The sequence below is a fragment of the Pan paniscus genome, chromosome 4 (assembly GCF_029289425.2).
Source record: "Pan paniscus chromosome 4, NHGRI_mPanPan1-v2.0_pri, whole genome shotgun sequence".
In the NCBI taxonomy this organism is placed as follows: Eukaryota; Metazoa; Chordata; class Mammalia; order Primates; family Hominidae; genus Pan; species Pan paniscus.
Window position 1 is genome coordinate 129,669,047 of NC_073253.2, and position 21,161 is coordinate 129,690,207.

The window sequence follows — 21,161 nt, forward strand, 5'->3', positions numbered from 1 at the left end:
CTAGATAGATAACCCTCACTCATGTCTGCCGGAGCTCTCCCCCAGAATATGAATCATATTTGTAGGTTTCTTTGACAACCAACCACTCATTGATATGCTTGGAAGACTGCACCCCCACATTCCTTAAAAATACAATGGTACTCCCCCACCATAGGCAAGTCCCCGGACTCTGACACATATCTTCAATTGAAAGCAGACCCAGAAAGGAAAAACTGCATAATACACCATCCTTTAATATTTGCCCAGAATTTCCAATACTAGAAACCCCACTGCAAAGCAGAAAGACTATCTGGTAGCTTCAAGGAACCATTTCAGGAGATTGTTGTGTGGGCCTCAGTATTCAAGGCTGCCTTATAAGATCGTGCGATCCTCTCACTCTTCTTGCCCCAAGTACCAGAGTTGATAAGCCACTGAACCAACCAGAGGGGAATTATTTTTGGTCCCGGTTTAAAGAAAACAAAACAAGCTGTTGATTCTGCCATGACCTCTTGGGTAATGTTGTCTCTATAGCTGTGATAAACAGAAAACTAATAATAAAGGTTTATCCCGCCCTCACCCTCTTAAACCCGCTGCACAGACCTGGCTGAAACTCACATCCAGGCGAGGCGCTCACGTGACCCGCTCTAAACGCGTCATAGGGACACGTGGTTCTAGATACTTCTCCCCCTCCCACTCAGGGGTGGATTGTTGACAAGGCCGCGGGCAGTCACGTGATCTTACATCATCCCACCTCCTTTCCCTGAAATCTCTGGCCCGGATGCGTCCCTCTTTCTCCACCCCGCCGAGCCTAAACTAGTGACGGGGAGGGAGACGGGATAGTGTTTCTGTTTCGTGGTCTCTGAATCCACAACCTCTAGTCTGAACACAGAGAACACAAATTTGTCGATTACTTCAGGAAGCCCAGGGGGAACCGCGCCCCGCTGAAGGGCTCGGGGAAGGCGCGCTCCCGCATCCCGCCCCCTCCTCCCCCAGCACTCACACTGTGGTAGCGGCGGAGGGCGGAGGGCGGAGGGATCCGGAGGCGGCGGAGGGAGACGTCATTGCAGGGTTGTTTGTCAGTCTCGGCGGCGGCGGCGGCGGCGGCGGCGGCGGCGGCGGCGATCCACAGTGATTCGGCCGCCGCGCCGGGGGGTGGGGGGGCTGCGCGGGACTCTTTTTTTTCAGACTGACCGCGGGGCAGCTGCGGAGCATGTCGACCCCGGCCCGGAGGAGGCTCATGCGGGATTTCAAGCGGTAAGGGCCTTCACCTTCGCCTAGATGACGGCCCCTCAAAGCTGCGGGGCTGCAGGGCGTGGATCCCAGACACCTTCTCCTTGTGACCCTCAGAGGGCCGGCTGTGGGCCCAGCGGGACTGGCGGAAGCCGGGTCCTAGCCTCGGCCCCTACTCCCATAAGCTTTGCCGCTCGTTCTGGCGCCCGAAGAAATTTTGATACTGCTTCCCCTCCCCCCAAAAAGTAAAACGGTGTCGATCGACTGGTCTAGGGTTCCCTGCTGCCCATTTCGGCCAGCTGCCCGGCGTCTCGCCCAGGCGATCAGACATTATCCGCCCGCCCCTGCACCCTGCGGCGCCCCCTTCTTGTCCCCTCAAAGTGAGCTCCTGCGGGAGCTTGTTCCTCTCCGGCAGCACCAGTCAGCTTTGTTTCATGGCCCCGCCGTCTTCTCCGAGGAGCCGTGTTGGGGCGAACCCCTCTCCCGACTCCTGCCAATCCTTTCCATTTGTGCCCTGAGGGTGGGGTCCAGTGCGTGAGGCCCGGAGGTTAACCCATCCCCCGAAACCCGACTCTGTCCCCGCCCGCCTGAAAGGACCTTGGGAACTGACTTAGAGAGCTGGGACCTTAGAGCTGGCCACCCCGGCTGCCAGTGCTTTCTGGAACTCAGCTCTGGCTGGTGAAGAAAGCCCTATCTATAGCCTCCCGAGTCTGGAAAAATGCCTTCCCTTAGACTGGCGCTAATCTGATACTCCCTGGGCCTCCTTTGGTAAATAAAATAGGGTTTTGTTAGGAGGTATTGGGGTTGTGAGATAGAAAATGATTATTCCGTTGTTTACCTTTTATTGGATACTTAGAGACATAGAAAAAAATAAGTGAGAAAACATCATTTTGATACTCTGCACATTTTTCTTAACATTTTTTCTGGGGACACCTGCCCTAATTGAACAAAATATCTAGCATAAAAACTTAGATTTGTCGCTCAGGAAGTCACCTCTCAGCTATTATAAAGCCTATGTGAGGCACTTGGATTTGGCCAACTTATTTAATTCATTCGTAGCTTCTCTTAGCCATTTAAAGGTAGGCGTCAAGCAGTGCAGTTCTTCTAAGGCTTCTGTTCGTGGTGGCCTAATTTGCTTGAGATTGACTAAAAACCATTTTTTTAATGTGGACTAGTTGCAAATTATGATGCCCCATGAAAAACAACTGCATATGTATTTGTGTGTGTATATAATGTAGCATTTTTAATTGAGGTTACAGTCTCTGAAAGGAGATGCCCTTTTTGGTGCAAAAGTCATCTTTCTAAAGCTTGAAATCAGTGTATTTGATTAGCACTCATGACTAAAATTCAGATAGTAAACTAGTTCATGTCATTGTCGCCCTGGCTCCTTACTGTAATGCTCTGCTTAATTCTGAGTTGAATGCATGGCACCTTTTGTAGTTTCCAGAGATCTGCAGGTTACAAGAATTTGACTATGACGAATGTTGGAAAGCCTTGTGTTGAGTCTCCTGATCTGAGAGGTGGATTTGGTGTTAGTGCAGAGCCTTTAAAATAGGGACTGGCAGAAAACCTACTAATTACTTTTTAAAGCCATTGCTGTTTGAAGCAAAAGGACTAGAGTAAATCTGCTGCCTAATACTAGTTTCCTAGTTAAATTTAATGTGTTTTCAGTCATTTCGTGTTTACACTGAGGTTTGCTTCTTTTTTTTTTTCTTGTAGCCATTTTGCAGAAGTAGCCTGGTTAGGATACACAGTCTTTGCATGTTTAGAGCAGCAAAATCAATGGTTCTGTAAAAATATTACTTGCTTTTGAGGTTTTAAACTTTTTTTGGTATAAGAGGACAGTCTATATACATCAATTCTTTTTTTTAAAATATATTTTAATTATACTTTTAAGTTCTAGGGTACATGTGCACAACGTGCAGGTTTGTTACATATGTATACACATGTGCCATGTTGGTGTGCTGCACCCATTAACTCGTCATTTGCATTAGGTATATCTCCTAATGGTATCCCTCCTTTCTCCTCCCGCCCCACAACAGGCCCCTGTGTGTGATGTTCCCTTTCCTGTGTCCAAGTGTTCTCATTGTTCAATTCCCACCTATGAGTGAGAACACGTGGTGTTTGGTTTTTTGTCCTTGCGGTAGTTTGCTGAGAATGATGGTTTCCAGCTTCATCCATGTCCCTACAAAGGACATGAACTCATCCTTTTTTATGGCTGCATAGTATTCCATGGTGTATATGTGCCACATTTTCTTAGGCTAGTCTATCATTGTTGGACATTTGGGTTGGTTCCAAGTCTTTGCTATTGTGAGTAGTGCCGCAATAAACATACGTGTGCATGTGTCTTTATAGCAGCATGATTTATATTCCTTTGGGTATATACCCAGTAATGGGATGGCTGGGTCAAATGGTATTTCTAGTTCTAGATCCCTGAGGAATCGCCATACTGTCTTCCACAATGGTTGAACTAGTTTACAGTCCCACCAACAGTGTAAAAGTGTTCCTATACATCAATTCTTGAAGAGATAATCTTGATAATATTGAAAGAGGGATGATTCTCAAGCCCTTTCAATTTTTAGATAATTTGGAGAGGTATTTAATAAGTATATATACCTGGTTAATATATTTAAATCATATGGTTCATTTTAGTTCACAATAACAAGGAAATGGAGTTAGTCTGTATCTCAAAATAGATGGTATAGTGTCTGTAGGTGTTTACGTGGCCTCCTTAGTGGCCTTAATGTTCAACTTTTTAAATTACCACGCTGGATTTCCAGGTTACAAGAGGACCCACCTGTGGGTGTCAGTGGCGCACCATCTGAAAACAACATCATGCAGTGGAATGCAGTTATATTTGGGTGAGTTGAAAGGTTTAACAAATAATAGGTGTGTGCTGAATCTTTAAGAAAAGTAAACATATAACAACTGTCTAGGAAAAGAAACTGAGGTGGAATGAGAGATCTTAAGGACTAAAACTGCAAGATAAATTAGAAAAAAAAAATATTTCAATTAGAGTTTTGGCCCAGCACAGTAGTAGCTCAACACCTGGGAGGATCGCTGGAGCCCAGGAGTTCACCAGCCTGGGCGATATAGTGAGACAGTGAGACTCTGTCCCCTCCCCACCAAAAAAAGTTTTGGCCCAGTCTGGGCAACATAGTGAGCCCTTGTCTCTACAAAAAGTATAAAACTAGCTGAGCATGGTGGTGCATACCTGTGGTCCCAGCTACTTGGAAGGCTGAGGCAGGAGGATCACTTGAGCCCAGAAGTTTGAGGCTGCAGTGTGCCATGATTGTGCCACTGCCCTCCAACATGGGCAGCCAGCAGAGCCAAGAGCCTGTATCAAAAAAAAAAAAGGAAAAAGTTTCAGCAGTTATATAAAGTTTATTTGCTCTTTGATGTTATTACATATGGTTTTATAATCTCTTGGGGTTTTACTTTTAAAATACTATTCACAACTAAATGGAATGGAATAATAAAGGAGAAACAATAAGTTACTTTATATAAAACATATCACGCAAATGCTCTCATTCTGTTGGAGCTGTTAAAAGGTTTGGAACCAAAAATATTAAGAACTTCCACTGTGGCAAGAATTTAAGCGAAAATGATTCACAGCCCAGTGTGAAATAACAGAATGCAGCCATTTGAGAAGCAGTTGTAAATTTTACCTACTATGTATATTGCGTATATGCTTTTTAATTTAAAATTTCCTTATGCTTTTTCTTTGGTTTTTCTAGACTTGATCTATTTTTTCTTTCATTCCTTTGAAACTAGAGTTTTGCATTAAAAAGTAAAAGGAGTATGTTGATAAACAGAATTCTGACACTACAGAATCAGCTACAAGAGTCTACATTTAAAGACTAGTGGAAAATGAGTGAAGTTCATCCTCATAAAGTACTTCTGAATCTGAGTTGAATACATGGCACCTTCAGGATATTATCCTGCTGCTTTGAGATCCTGAATATGCCTTGCAAGTAATAATTAAACTTTATGCTGCTGCTTAGGAAAGATGAAATTGGGATGTGGGGACAAGGATCTGAGCAAACAAATCTGGCTTTTTGGTGACAACTATGCTTAGCCTATTTGAACAAGAGTTATGGCTCCATTGGAAAGCAGGACACTTGGGTTTAGCATCATAACTAGAGTATTGCTTTATATCATATTGCTGTAAAATGAAAAGTTGTCTTTTCTTCTTACGAATATACATATGGGCCAGGTGCGGTGGCTCACGCCTCTAATCCCAGCACTTTGGGAGGCTGCGATGAGTGGATCACCTGAGGTCAGGAGTTCGAAACCAGCCTGGCCAATATGGTGAAACCCCGTTTCTACTAAAAATACAAAAATTAGCCGGGCATCTGTAATCCCACCTACTCGGGAGGTTGAGGTAGGAGAATCACTTGAATCCAGGAGAAGGAGGTTGCAGTGAGCCGAGATCATGCCATTGCACTCCAGCCTGGGGGACAAGAGCAAAACTCCGTCTCAAAAAAAAAAAAAAAAAAAAAAAATATATATATATATATATATATATATATATATATATATATACACACACACACACACACACACATATGTACAAAATGACCAGTCAGTATTAATGAAAGTTTTTTTGTGCTAAAATTATGGGCAAGTTTTTTTGTTTGGTTTGGTAAAACCACCCTAAAAAGAAAGCTTAGAATGAAAGTTAATACTTTATGCCTGGGTCTATGAAAATCCAGGGCTAAGGTGTTACTAAACTCTATCTTAAAACTCCACAAATCATCAGAATGAGTCCCTCTTTTTCTGTTGGAGTTTATCCTTTCCATTCTTGAAAATCAAGAAAAAGCAGAATGAGAAACTTCTTTTAATCAGAAATCTTCTTGTTTTCAGACCAGAAGGGACACCTTTTGAAGATGGTAAGTCATACTCATTATGTTTTCTATAGTGTTATGAGGTTACTTTTTAGTAGAAAATTGTAACACCAGCATATCTACTTGAAGCAATTTTCTATGGTTAATAGGCCAAGTTAAAAGTAAAGCTATGGAAAATTTATACTTCATAAGGGACTTCTTCCCACAGCAGCTTGGTCACCTCCATTGGTAACCAATATTAAAGGTTACTTTAATATTTTCCTGTATAACTGTAAGCCTGGATGGCAGTGTTTATGTTGAGAATAGTTTAAATTTAGGTGGCCTTAAAGATATCTCTGAGGTGAACACCAAAAGAGTAAATCATGCTTTTTTACTTTGTTATCTTTGATATTTGACAGGGTGTTGAGCTGAAATTTTTCATAAACATACATAGCTGCCAGTAGTTTCAAGTACCACTAGCATTTAACACCCATAAGTAGTTATCATTTTGCATAATCTTTGGCATCTCAAGTTGGGTATTTTCATCAGGGGCTAGGAAAATGGGAAACTAGTTCTAATACCGAATTTATAATTGAACTTATCAAACTGATTTTAACCAGGAACTTAGACTGTTCCCAATTGTAGTGTTGGATTTTAAGAAATTATTAAACATCTTTGTTATCATTAACAAAATGACTTCAGAATTAATCCATCAAAAATATTTATCCGAGAATACTGACTGCAGCAGTTTGTAAGGACGTAACCTGAATGTCCAGTAGGAGAAATGGTTAAGCAAATTATGATGTATCTGGATTCTGGAATATGTACCTGTTAAAGAATAAGGTAGATTTGGACATACTGTCTTAAGAGGACAAAAAAACTGCACGATAATGTTTGTCGTAGCATCACATTTTTAGCAAATACATATATGCATGTGTGTCTATGTTAAAGGGTTATATATCAAACTGTTACCAGTGATTATCTGTGGGGGGGGTAAGGAGTTGAAGGAGGTACTTAAGGACGTTACCTTTTTTCTCTACATCAAGGGTTCTCAAGTGTGTGATCCATAAACCCCTTGGGGTCTTGGAGACCCTCTCGGGGGACCCATACGATCAAATCTCATCATACTAAGACTGTTGACCTTTGCATTGATGGTACAAAACCAATGGTGGCTATGACTACACCTAAGTAGTTTCATATCTTAGAACAAATCAAGGCATTAGACAGTGGCACCAAACCATACTAATAGTGATTATATTCTTTGCATTTTAAAAGATGCCAGTTGGCCAGGGGCAGTAGCTCACACCTGTATAGCCAGCACTTTGGGAGGCTTAGGCAGGTGGATCATGGATCACTTGAGCCCAGGAGTTTGAGACCAGCCTGGGGGAGCCCTTCTCTACAAAAAAATTAGCCAGGCATGGTGGTACATGCCTTTAGTCCCAGCTACTTGGGAGGATTACCTGAGCCCAAGAGGTCAAGGCTGCAGTGAGCCCTGATGGAGCCACTGCGCTCCAGCCTGGGTGACAGAGTAAGACCCTGTCTTTAAAAAAATTACCAATTTTTCTTAATTTCTTAATTTAAAGACATTTTTATTAGCATTAGGAAGCTCTGGACCCTTGAGTATCTATGTGTTTTTTGTTTGTTTGTTTTTTGTTTTTTGTCTCACTCTCTCACCCAGGCTGGAGTGCAGAGGCGCAATCTTGGCTCACTGAAGCCTCCGCCTCCGAGGTTCAAGTGATTCTCGTGCCTTAGCCTTCCAAGTAGCTGGGATTACAGACGTGTGCTACCATGCCCGGCTAATTTTTGTATTTTTAGTAGAGATGGGGTTTCACCATGTTGGCCAGGCTGGGGCCTTAAACTCCTGACCTCAGGTGATCTGCCCACCTTGGCCACCCAAAGTGCTGAGGCATGAGCCACGCCCAGCCGAGTATCTGTCTTTTTAATATTCTGTATGATATGAAGTAGAATGTATGAACAAAGCACTTCTGCATGTCATAGTATGATAGTTGTCTGGAAGAAAAGCACTTCTACAGTTGTTTGAGTTGCAATTTGAATGACTTTTTTTCATGGAACATTTTTTACTTGAAAATACAGACAAGCTGTGGTTATTCAGGTTTGAATATATGGCAGACATATTCTCAGAAGTAATGTAATAAGCTCGGTGTGGTGGCGGGCACCTGTAATCCCAGCTACTCGGGAGACTGAGGCAGGAGAATTGCTTGAACCTGGGAGGCAGAGGTTGCAGTGCGCCAAGATCGCACCATTGCACCCTAGCCTGGACAACAGAGCAAGACTCCATCTCAAAAAAAAAAAAAAAAAAAAAAGTGGGGGGATCTAAGTGGGTTGTTAGGTTAAGGATAGCAACTGAAGATATTTGTTGCTGTTGATAAAATAACAGCTTCCTGATACTTACTTTTTGATGAGATTAGTGGGTAGTGTTACCTGTTGTGATTTTTTTGATAGTATATAATGGAATATGGCAACATTTGGAGGATCTGTAAACTCGAGTCACCCAATATTTTGCAGATGTCCCATGAATAATAATACAAAACCATGAATGGGTAAAACACATATGTGAAGTGAACAGATTTTAATGTAACTGAGTACAAAAAGTTGACTAATAATTTCAGATTCTATATTGCAGCAAACCTTTAAAAGAACTACCATTTCTTCTTTGGTATAATATCAAAACAGAATAGCTACAGTCACCTGAAAAAGCTATTCAAATACTACTTTTTTTTGCTGGGCGCAGTGGCTCATGCCTGTAATCCCAGCACTTTGGGAGGCCAAGGTGGGCAGATCACCTGAGGTCAGGAGTTCAAGACCAGCCTGGCCAACATGATGAAACGTCGTCTCTACTAAAAATTCAAAAATGAGCCAGGCGGGATGGCACGTGCCTGTAATCTCAGCTACCCCAGAGGCTGAGGCAGGAGAATTGCTTGAACCCAGGAGACAGAGGCTGCAGTAAGCTGAGATGGTGCCATTGCACTCCAGCCTGGGCAACAGTGTGACTCTGTCTCAAAAAAAAAAAAAAAAAAAAGGAAGAAAGAAAGAAAGTACTCCTTTTTTCAAGTACATATTTGTGTGAGGCCAGATTTTCTTCATGTACTTAAACTAAACAGGATATTGTAATAGATGGAGTGCAGAAGCAGATAAGAGAATCCAGCTATCTTCTGTTAAGCCAGTCATTAAAGAGACAGTTGCAAATATGTAAAACATTGCTTACACTTATCACCAACTTGGGGAGAAATATAATTTTAATTTATATTCTGTGTAATGGGTTTGCAGTTTAACCTACCTTTTTTTTTTGGAGACAGAGTCTCGCTCTTGTCACCCAGACTAGAGTGCAATGGCGCGATCTCTGCTCACAGCAACCTCCGCCTCCCAGGTTCAAGCGATTCTCTTGCCTCACCCTCCTGAGTAGCTGAGATTACAGGCACCCCCATACCCAGCTCATTTTTGTACTTTTAGTAGAGGTGGAGTTTGACCATGTTGGCCAGGCTATACTCAACTCCTGACCTCAGGTGATCCGCCCACCTTAGCCTCCCAAAGTGCTGGAATTACAGGCGTGAGCCACCCCACCTAGCTACAGTTATTTTTAATGAAGATTTTCTGAGTTAAAGTTTTTTTGTGTGTGTGAGACGGAGTCTTGCTTTGTCACCCATGCCAGAGCATAGCGGCATGATCTGGGCTCACTGCAACCTCCACCTCCTGGGAGGGTCCTTTGCCATGTGGTAGTCAGCCCCTCTCAAAATCCTTTAACCAACTCCCATTCTAAGCTATAATAAACTATTTGTAGTTCTTCAAATATGCATTTTAAATCTTGGTAGCTAGGGCCTAGTTGCCTTCCAAAAATATGACAGTTAACACTCCCACCAATAGCAACATGAATGTGCTTGTTCCCCAACCGCTTGCCAATGCTGCGTGTTACCATTCTAACATAAATAGAGTATATTTAGGATGTTTTGTGTGCCGAACCAACGTTGACATACTAACTTTTATGTGGTTGTACAAAAACCAGTATGCAGTTGAGAACTGATGAAGAGATTAAAAAGTCATGCTTGTCTTTACTATAATTATTTTGTTTTCTCTCTAGGTACTTTTAAACTAGTAATAGAATTTTCTGAAGAATATCCAAATAAACCACCAACTGTTAGGTTTTTATCCAAAATGTTTCATCCAAATGGTAAGTAGCATTTTATAGATTTTGCAGATGATAGTGGGGAAAAGAGTTGTTTCCCTCCTTATAGCTCTTTCACCTTACTTTTTACTGTTAGGGCTCACTTGTAGGTGTTGCTTCCATGTCCATGTGAGCCATGTATTTTGTTGTGGAATTTTTTTTTTTTTTTTTTTTTTTGAGACAGAGTCTGGCTCTGTCGCCCAGGCTGGAGTGCAGTGGCGTGATTTCAGCTCACTGCAAGCTCTGCCTCCCGGGTTCACGCCATTCTCCTGCCTCAGCCTCGTGAGTAGCTGGGACTACAGGCGTCCACCACCACGCCTGGCTAATTTTTTATATTTTTAGTAGAGACGGGGTTTCACCATGTTAGCCAGGATGGTCTCGATCTCCTGACCTTGTGATCTGCCCACCTCGGCCTCCCAAAGTGCTGGGTTTGTTGTGGATTTTTGGTTTGTTTCTTATTTCTTCAGAGACAAAGTTATACTCTGTCACCCCTGCTGGAGTGCAGTGGTACAGTCACAGTTCACTGTTACCTCAAACTCCTGGGTTCAAGTAATCCTCCTGCCTCAGACTTCTAAGTAGCTGGGACGACAGGTGTGGACCACCATGCCCAGCTAATTTTTTTGTTTGTTTTCTTTTTCTTTTTTGTAGACACAAAGTCTCTGTGTGTTGCCCAGGCTGGTCCTTGAACTCCTAGCCTCAAGCAGTCCTCCCACTTTGACCTCCCAAAGCACTGTGATTACAGGAATGGGCCATCTTTTCCAGCCTTTAGCTGTGTTTCTGTAGCTAGACTCTTACAAAGCTTCCAAATTTGAGGTCAAGTTGTTTTAATAACTCCTGAATTAAAAGTAATACATGGTCGGGCATGGTGGCTCATACCTATAATCTCAGCACTTTAGGAGGCCAAGGTGGGCGGATCACCTGAGGTCAGGAGTTTGAGACCAGCCCGGCCAACATGGTGAAACCCCATCACTACTAAAAATACAAAAATTAGTCAGGCATGATGGTGGGCACCTGTAATCTCAGCTACTCAGGAGGCTGAGACAGGAGAATCACTTGAACCTGGGAGACGGAGGTTGCAGTGAGCTGAGATCACAACACTGCACTTCAGCCTGGGTGACAAACCAAGACTCTGTCTCCAAAAAAACAAAGGTAATATGTAAGCCAGGCACAGTGGTGCACACCTGTAGTCCCAGCTACTCCAGAGGCTAAGGCAGGAGGGTGGCTTGAGGCCAGCCTAGGTAACATAGTAAGATCCTGTCTCTACTAAAATAAATAGATAAAAGTATTACCTATTTATTTGTGGAATTGTGAAAAATAAGAAAAATCTGTTGGCTAAAATTAAGCTTTTCAAAAATACAATTTTGGCCAGGCGTGGTGGTTCATACCTATAATCCCAGCACCTTGGGAGGCCAAGGTGGGAAGGTTGCTTGAGACCAGGAGTCAGAGACCAGCCTGGGCAACATAGCGAGGTCCCATCCCTATAAAAAACAAAAAAAAAAATATCAAGGCATGGTGGCGCACACCTGTAGTCTCAGCTACTTATGGAGGCTGAGGTGAGAGGATCACTTGAGCCCAGGAGGTCAAGGCTGCAGTGAGCCATGACTGTGCCACTGCACTCTAGCCTGGGCAACAGAGCAAGATCCTATCTCAAAAGTACAATTCTGCATATACAAAGTTGGAGTCAATGACCACACACAGTGGTTCATGCCTATTAATTCCAGCACTTTGGAAGGCTGAGGAGGGTGGATTGCTTGAGCCCAGGAGTTCAAGACCAGCTTAGGCAACATGGTGAAACCTTGTCTCTACAAAAAATACAAAAATTAGCTGGGCACAGTGGTGCATACCTGTATTCCCAGCTACTAGGGAGGCCGAGGTGGGAAAATTGCTGGAGCCTGGGAGGTTGAGGCTGTAGCAAGCCATGATTGTGCCACCGCTCTCCATCCTGGGTGACAAAGCAAGACCCTATCTCAAAAAAAAAAAAGAAAATTGGGATGTTATATATAAAATGAGGTGTTTTTTTTGGTTGGTTTGTTTTTGTTTTTTTAATATACTGTGAACATTTTCCTTATTAAATATTCTGGGCTGAGCGCAGTGGCTCACGCCTGTAATCCTGGCACTTTGGGAGGCCAAGGCAGGTGGATCATGAGGTCAAGAGATCAAGACCATCCTGGTCAACGTGGTGAAACCTCATCTCTACCAAAAATACAAAAATTAGCTGGGCATGGTGGCGCATGCCTGTGGTCCCAGCTACTCGGGAGGCTGAGGCAGGAGAATTGCTTGAACCCGGGAGGCGGAGGTTTCAGTGAGCCAAGATCGCGCCACTGCACTCCAGCCTGGCAACAGAGCAAGACTCCATCTCAAAAAAATAAATAAATATTCTGATACATCATTTTTAATGGCAAAATGTTCTGTTACATAGATTTATCATATTTTTAACCAGTGTCCAATTGTTGATAGTTCTCAGTTGTTTACAATTTTAAATAGCACTTTGAACATTCTTAAAAATCTTAAAAATTTTTTTGTTGTTGAGAAAAACACTTGCTGTGTCACACAAGCTGGAGTACAGTCGTGTGATCTCGACTCATCGCAACCATTACCTCCCGGGTTCAAGTGATTCTCTTGCCTCAGCCTCCTGAGTAGCTGGGACTGCAGATGTGTGCCACCATACCCAGCTATTTTTTTTTTGAGACAGAGTCTTGCTCTATTGGCCAGGCTGGAGTGCAGTGGCATGATCTCGGCTCACTGCAACCTCTGCCTGCTGGGTTCAAGTGATTCTCTTGCCTCAGCCTCCCAAAGCTGTATATCCAGCTAATTTTTATATTTTTAGTAGAGACGGGGTTTCACCATGTTGGCCAGGCTGGTCTTGAACTCCTGACCTCAGGTGATCCGCCTGCCTTGGCCTCCCAAATGTTGGGATTACAGGTGTGAGCCACCGTGCCCGGCCTCAAAATAAATCTTTTCAGATACTAATTATTATTTTGACTGAGTTTTTTGTTTGTTTTTTTAATTGCTGCATAACAACTAGACTAAGTTTTTTAAACGTGGGGATTACTGGGTCAGAGGCTTGTGTGTTTTTAAAGCTTTTAATGTCATTTTCCATTTTTTTCCTTCAGTGGAATTGTTCTCATTTTCACTTCATAGAGTAGTTTGTTACTATTCTTCACTAAACGATGGCTAATTCCTTTGTAATAAATTTGGTCTTCCTTGACATCTTGCTGTTTACATCTATTACATTTATATTTCTGGATTATAAATTACCATGTGAAAGACTTCTCCAAATTCTTGAAGCTCCTCTTCAGTCTCACAGCCTTTGCTCATTTAAATGTGGCGTTCCCCATCAGCCAAATCACTTTCAGGAAGAACATTTTCAGAGGTCCTCTTGGTCGTGTCTCTAGTACTGCAGAATACATTATAGAGCTCCCTACCCAGAGGAGAGATGTGTTTCGTTTGTGTCGGGAATCAAGGTGACTTTCTAGTAATAGATACTACCTTTGGCGCTTCATTGCTGTGAAGTTGCTTTTTCCTTCTAGCTGCCTTTTTTGCTTTTTTTTTTTGTCCAAGACAGGTTTAATTTTATTTTCTGTTTCTCTTTTTGGGGAAGTTCCCAGGTCATTTACCATTTATTCCACTGTAGCTTTATCTTGCTTAGACTTGTTATTGAGTCAAACCAAACCAATTATGATAAGGGGGTCTTTAAATCAAGGTGGGGAAGACTGTAGAATGAGTAAGGGATATAAATATAGGGTTATCAACTTAAGCAAATTTTTAAGAAACCACAGTGTATTTGGTTTTCACATCTCTTCATATTTATAGCATGGTTTCCCTTTTTTTCTGCTGAGTACTTTTTTATAATTTAACTTTCTGGTTTATTTTTTTTAAAAATATTTATTGAAATATAATTTACACACCAAGCTGTTCACCCACTTAAATTGTACAGCTCAAATGGTTTTTAGCATAATCATAACCATCACCATGACCACTTTAAAAACAACAAAAAGCCCCATAACTATTATCTTAGCAGTCAACTCTGTCTGTCTTAACCCTCCCCACTTCAGTCCTAGGTAAGTGTTACCCCTAACGTGTTTTCCCTCTAGATTTGACTATTCTGGATATTTCATATAAGTGGAATCTTATACTATGTGGTCCTTTGTGACTGACTTCTGTCACCCAGCATAAAGTTTTCAAGGCTCATCTATGTTGTGATATAATAGTATCTGTGATTCATTTTTTATTGTTGAATAATATTCCATTGTATGGATATTCTGTATTTTGTTCATTAGTTGATAAGATATTGAGTTCTGATTTACTTTTGGATTCTCAGAAATAGTTACTCAGAACTTTAAAATTGTTTTACACTTTTTATGGGTTTTACAGAGTTACTAATTTTTGCTTTGGGCAGCTAAGTTTGATGTTTCTGTGGGATGGACAGTAAGTTGGCTTTGAAGCTGAGAGATAGATCTAGGCTAAGGCCAATGACTGGGAATACTGAGCACATGGATGGTAACTGAGGCCACAGGAGTCAATAGGATTGCCCAGTGTGTGTGTAAAGGGTAAGAAGGAAAAGGACTTAGGATAGAGTCTGGAAGAATCACAGTGTTTAAGTGTGATTTGCTCCCCACTCTCTGTTATGGTTTGCTCCATGAAATGGTATCTGTAACATTTAAATGCATTTACTCTTTGTTTTACATAGCAGTTCACTTCTAGAAATTTTTTCTACAGATAGTCTCACAATTGGGCAAATACTTAACGTTCATTGCTTGTATTTTCACAGAATCAGTCTAAAAAGGGAAGAACCCTCCCAGATGTTCAGGACTTTTGATACCTGTTAGTCACTTGATTTTTTTTTTTAATGAAAGGAATATGTATACTCATTGCACAAATAAATCATAAACACAAGGAAGGATAAAGAAAATAAGATAGGCGAGGCACGGTGGCCCACGCCTGTAGTCCCAGCACTTTGGGAGGCTGAGGCAGGTGGATCACGAGGTCAGGACTTCGAGACTAGCCTGGCCAGCATAGTGAAACCCCGTCTTTACTAAAAATATAAAAAATTATCCAAGCATGGTGATGTGTGCCTGTAATCCCACCTACTTGGGAGGCTGAGGCAGGAGAATTGCTTGAACCCAGGAGGCGGAGGTTGCAGTGAGCCGATATCACGCCACTGCACTCCAGCCTGGGTGACAGAGCGAGACTCCATCTCAAAAAAAAAAAAGAAAAGAAAAGAGGATCATCTGCTGGGGGCACTGTGGCTCACACCTGTAATCCCAGCACTTTGGGAGACCAAGGTGGGCAGATCACCTGAGGTCAGGAATTCGAGACTAGCCTGGCCAACATGGTAAAACCCCATCTCTACTAAAAATATAAAAATTAGCTGGGTTGTGGTTGTACATGCCTGTGATCCCAGCTACTCGGGAGGCTGAGGCAGGAGTATTGCTTGAACCCAGGAGGCGGAGGTTGCAGTGAGCCGAGTTCTCACCACTGCACTCCAGCCTGAACAACAGACTGAGAATCCATCTCAAAAAAAGAAAAAAAAAAGGGCCGGGCACAGTGGCTCATGCTTGTAATCCCAGCACTTTGGGAGGCCGAGGCAGGTGGATCACCTGAGGTCAGGAGTTCGAGACCAGCCTGGCCAACATATGGCAAAACCCCGTCTCTACTAAAAATGCAAAAATTAGCTGGGCGTGGTGATGGGCACCTGTAATCCCAACTATGTGGGAGGCTGAGGCAGGAGAATCCCTTGAACCTGGGAGGCGGAGCTTGCAGTGAGTTGAGATTGCACCATTGCACTCCATCCTGGGCAACAAGAGCGAAACTCCATCTCAAAAAAAAAAAAGGAAAAGAAAATAAGATCATCCATAACCCTACTATTACAAATATCCACTACTTACATTTTGACATTCGGTCTTAGAAATGTTTTTTGACTACATATACTTTAAATGAATTTATATAAAACTTTTTAATCAAAATAGGAAATTATAAATAATTAAAAACTTATTTTTAAGGTAATAGTCTGTGGATGTCTTACTCTATAAACAGTAGATATGTATCATTTCTGGTGATTGTGTTGCTATTGCTTATATGAATGTATCAGTTGTTGTTTATTTAGCCAGTTCCCTCTTTTATGGACCACAAGGTAGTTTTAGTTTTTCACTTTTTTTTTTTTTTTTTTAAGATAGAGTCTCGCTCTGTCGCCCAGGCTGGAGTGCAGTGGCGTGATCTGAGCTCACTGCAACCTCTGCCTCCTGGGTTCAAGCAATTCTTCTGCCTCAGCCTCCTGAGTAGCTGGGACTACACACATGCACTACCATGCCTGGCTAATTTTTGTATTTTTAGTAGAGACGGGGTTTCACCATGCTGGCCAGGCTGGTCTCGAACTCATGACCTCATGATCCACCCGCCTCGGCCTCCCAAAGTGCTGGGATTATGGGTGTGAGCCACTGCGCCTGGCCTTCTACTCTTATAAGTAGTATTATAGTGAACATCCTGTAAGTAAATCTTTGTGCATGTCCACGTTTATTTCCTTAATTTCTAGGAGTGTAATTGCTATGTCAAAAATAAACAGTTTTTTAAAAGCTTTAAGAATATTTAGAAATACGGAATTTAAATAGATTGCTAAATGATGTGTGTTGAAGAAATTTAACTCAAAGCCTCCTGATCATAACATGCTGTCTTAGTTCATTTTCTGCTACAACAGAATAGCAGGGACTGATAATTTCTAAATTTGTAAATAATAGTAGTTTGTTTTGCTCATGGTTCTGGAGACTGGGCAGTCCAAGAGCATGGCGCCGGCACCTAAGCAAGGTCCTTGGTGCTGTGACATCCCATGGTGGAAGGCAGAATGACAAGTGAGCACACAAGACATAAGAAAAGGTGCCAAACTCATCCTTTTATCTGGAGTACACTCCTGCCCTAAGCACTCATGACCTAAGCACTTCTTAAAGGTCCCACTTCTCAACAGTGTTACAATGGCAATTAATTTTTTTTTGTTTAATTTTTTTACTTTTATTTTTTTGAGACAGGTTCTTACCCTGTCATCCAGGCTGGAGTGCAGTGGTGTGATCTCAGCTCACTGCAACCTCTGCCTCCTGGGTTCAAGCGATTCTCCTGCCTCAGCCTTCCAAGTAGCTGGGATTACAGGCATGTGCCACCACGCCCGGCTAATTTTTATAATTTTAGTAGAGATGGGGTTTCACTGTGTTGGCCCGACTGGTCTCAGACTCCTGACCTCAAGCAATCCTGCCTGCCTCGGCCTCCCAAAGTGTTCAGGACTGGCGTGAGCCACCGCGCCCAGCCTCCAGCAATTACATTTCAACATGAGATTTGGAGGGAACATTCAAACCATAGCAGGTGCAAAATAAGAGACCTTAGTTTTAAGACAGGTTATCCTGTGATACAGAAGAATTTAGTTATTACCTAATATTTAAAACTTCTAAGCCAAGCATTCTGTTTGTGGTAAAGATTTCTCTTAACTGTTAGATATGGCAGAGTGAATGTGTAACTAATTTTAGTTGTTGTCTTTGCAGTGTATGCTGATGGTAGCATATGTTTAGATATCCTTCAGAATCGATGGAGTCCAACATATGATGTATCTTCTATCTTAACATCAATTCAGGTAAGTGTGTGTTAGGATGTATTTGTCAGTATTCTGTAGGATATAGTCAGCTCCTTAGCACACAGGTAACCAATGGCAGAGCTTGGACAAGAATCCATGCTTTTCAGCTAACTTTTCTCTTTCAGTAGTGCCTACTTGGGATCCAGTCTGCAGTCCCTTTCCTGATTGTGTAAGTTACATGTTCTCACAGGTCAAACCTAATTTGTGTCCATGAAGCATAGCCAAGGGTTGTGGAAAAGAAAAAATGGCTTGGAAAAACCATAGGAACCTAAAGAAACTGCCAAGTGCAGATAAGCATTGAGTATGTTACCCCATCCAAGAAATTCTATTTTAAAAAAAGAAAGGAAAACTAATGTAACCATTTGTCGAAGCAGTCTGGCAGAATATTTCAGAATAGATCTTTGAATGAAAATTTAGGAGGGGTGGAGTGAGGGGTGTTTCGGTTTTGTGGATTTGAGAGGAGCAGAAATAATATGTTGGTTTGTGATGTTCTTTTTAAAGTTTTTTCTCTCACACTTCTTTGTTTTTTTTTTTTTTTGTTTTTTTTTTGAGACAGTGTCTTGCTCTGTTGCCCAGACTGGAGTGCAATGGCACAATCTTGGCTCACTGCAACCTCTGCCTCCCGGGTTCAAGTGATTATCCTGCCTCAGCCTCCTGAGTAGCTGGGACTATAGGCACATGCTACCACGCCTGGCTAAGTTTTTGTATTTTTAGTAGAGATGGGGTTTCACAGTGTTAGCCAGGATGGTCTCGATCTGACCTCATGATCCGCCCGTCTGAGCCTCCGAAAGTGTTGGGATTACAGGCGTGAGCTACTGCACCAGGCCAGTTCTGGTCATCTTACAAGCGTTGTTTTTCAACCTTCCTATCTCATTCTCTTCCTGCTAAATGTATATGTTCTGTTGATTAAAGGAAATAAGACTTATCTCCCAAATTTACTGTCAAGACATTTGCAAAGTAACTGCAGTAATAGAGTTTAACCTTGGAAAATGTTGGTTACTGAGAGAATTATTGATATTATATCTTAACCAAATTAAGCTGTTCATTTCCTTGGTTTAATGAGAACGTCTCAATATGCTTAAGAATATTCTTTTCTGATTTCTTTGAAATTATAGGTATTTTTTTCTTTTCTTTTTTCTTTTTTTTTTTTGAGACAGAATTTCACCCTTGTTGCCCAGGCTGGAGTGCAGTGGCGCGATCTCAGCTCACCGCAACCTCTGCCTCCCGGGTTCAAGCAATTCTCCTGCCTCAGCCTTCCGAGTAGCGGATTACGGGCATGCGCCACCACACCCGGCTAATTTTGTATTTTTAGAAATTACGGGGTTTTCTCCATGTTGGTCAGGCTGGTCTCGAACTCCCTACCTCAGGTGATCTGCCCGCCTCGGCCTCCCACAGTGCTGGGATTACAGGCGTGAGCCACCACACCCGACCTCTTTTTCTTTTTTAATAGAAACAGGGTCTCCCTATGTTGCCCAGGCTGGGCTTGAACTGCTGGGCTCAAGGGATCCTCCTGCCTTGGCCTCCCAAAGTGTTAGGATTACAGGCACAAGCCACTGTACCCAGCTGAAATTATAGGTCTTAAGGCAATTGAGAACTTTATTTCAGAAGCTTAAGTTCCTTAGCAGCAGGAAACCCCATAGTATTTATCAAATCATTTCTAAAAGTATTTAGACCCAAAATTATATGACATGTTAATCTCTGAAGTAATTTGTTGTTTTGTATAACTTTTCTGTAATATATTCCATATCTGACCCCTGTTAGTATAAAGAACAACTATGCAAATCTGTTTTTTCTTTTCTTTCCTCCTAGTCTCTGCTGGATGAACCGAATCCTAACAGTCCAGCCAATAGCCAGGCAGCACAGCTTTATCAGGAAAACAAACGAGAATATGAGAAAAGAGTTTCGGCCATTGTTGAACAAAGCTGGAATGATTCATAATAGACAACTGGTCTGTTAATCTTTTTCATCATTGTTGTGTATAATTTACCTCTCAGTAGAAAGGCTAACAAATTTTAAGTGCCACAGGTTTTAAGGATTCTGCAGAAAAAAAAGAAAAAAGTCCTTCAGTTTAGAACCTACAAAAGCTTGTGTATCTTGATTAATGTACTTTTTATTGCATGGTGTGAACTAAGTTATTGCTGCATAAATTTGTAATATATCCTGTTTGTATTTTTTTCCAAGTGTATAATGTTGGTGTGGAGTTTTCATGACAGAATATACACATTTTGTAAATCTGTACTTTTTTCAAATATTGAATGCCTTATTTTTGAATTCTTTAGATTTTTAAATTGGAGAAAAGCACTTAAAGTTTTTTATATATGAATATTACATGTAAAGCTGTTAAAATACATAACTTCAGTGCAAGAGACTTTGTCACTTATTTCCTTATGTGTGTAGGAGGGGTTAATAAGTCTCTAGCTCTCCATCTATTGATAGTTTCATTTACAATTTCAAAAGAACATTCTTATATTTTATCAAGGAAGTCTTCAAATTTTATTCCAAATAGCGATTATAATCTCCAACTTTATTTTGAATGTACCTCTATTAGTTTCAATTGAGTAATTCTAGACATAACTGGTTTGATTCTGTCCAACTCTGTATTTAGGCCATTTGTTACAGTTTCTTCATGCATTACTTACTGTTAAAACTGTACCTTTTGCGATTTCACAGTTGGCACTTCTGCCATGAGCAGAGAACTGATGCGACTTGTTTTGCTGCTTGGTAGCACTTTAAAAAATTTTTTGATTAATGAAGAAAGTAAAACCATAAACATTTGCCAAAAATTCATGCCCCAGTATTAGCAATGAATTAGTTGCATTGGTTTGAGAAAGGCACATATTGGAGGGAAATTTTGGTGTAACTTAAATATTTGAAAATTACCTTTAATGCAATGCATATCTGTTTATTCTGGGAAATGTTTTAATGCCAGGGCCTGCTGAGTTGCTTCTTCTTGTGGAGATTTTTTTTTTTAATCTCCTGAGTTGTATAAAAGTTGTGCTGCATCTTAGTTTACTGGATAAATTTAAAACACAGTATTGTAGAAAGCTAATACAAAACTATCCTATGCCTTCAAATAGTATAGAAAATGGAAAATATACAAGTAAATTCTGTTGAACCACCTGTGTAGTCTCTCTAGTAGTTAAAACAGCTATTTTAGTAACCCCAAGAGTTTCTTCTCATATCCATAAAATTGGATTACAGTATGGCAATATCTACAGCTTCTATTCATTATGCAACGTTTAACATTGATTGGATAAATGCTTATAGGCTGGGCCAGGTGGCTCCCACCTGTAGTCCCAGCACTTTGGGAGGCAAAGGCGGGAGGATCACTTGA

The 21,161-nt window shown here is 41.6% G+C and overlaps 2 protein-coding genes across 4 annotated transcripts in view; one reads left to right on the forward strand and one right to left on the reverse strand.

Moving 5' to 3' along the window:
• CDKL3 (cyclin dependent kinase like 3) overlaps positions 1-606 on the reverse strand; it is a 134,802-nt gene extending 134,196 nt beyond the window's left edge. For 2 of the 3 annotated variants that reach the window (XM_055112683.1, XM_055112682.2), the window contains exon 1: positions 580-606. The gene's annotated coding sequence lies outside the window, so the exon portion shown is untranslated. The remainder of the gene's footprint in view (positions 1-579) is intronic. The other variant, XM_055112681.1, reaches the window with a different exon arrangement.
• Positions 607-732: 126 nt separating this feature from the next.
• On the forward strand, positions 733-20,947 carry UBE2B (ubiquitin conjugating enzyme E2 B). The gene is made up of 6 exons (XM_003829274.5): positions 733-1,233; positions 3,990-4,070; positions 6,076-6,101; positions 10,132-10,221; positions 17,739-17,827; positions 19,637-20,947. Exons 1-6 carry the CDS (start codon positions 1,190-1,192, stop codon positions 19,763-19,765), a joined length of 459 nt encoding a protein of 152 aa, XP_003829322.1. The 5' UTR covers positions 733-1,189; the 3' UTR covers positions 19,766-20,947.
• Positions 20,948-21,161: the final 214 nt, after the last annotated feature.

Coding starts and splice junctions, on each gene's coding strand:
- UBE2B (XM_003829274.5), top strand. CDS start 1,190: ATGTCGACCCCGGCCCGGAGGAGGCTCATGCGGGATTTCAAGCG. Junction 1,234..3,989: donor CTCATGCGGGATTTCAAGCG/GTAAGGGCCTTC, acceptor CTGGATTTCCAG/GTTACAAGAGGACCCACCTG. Junction 6,102..10,131: donor AGGGACACCTTTTGAAGATG/GTAAGTCATACT, acceptor TTTTCTCTCTAG/GTACTTTTAAACTAGTAATA.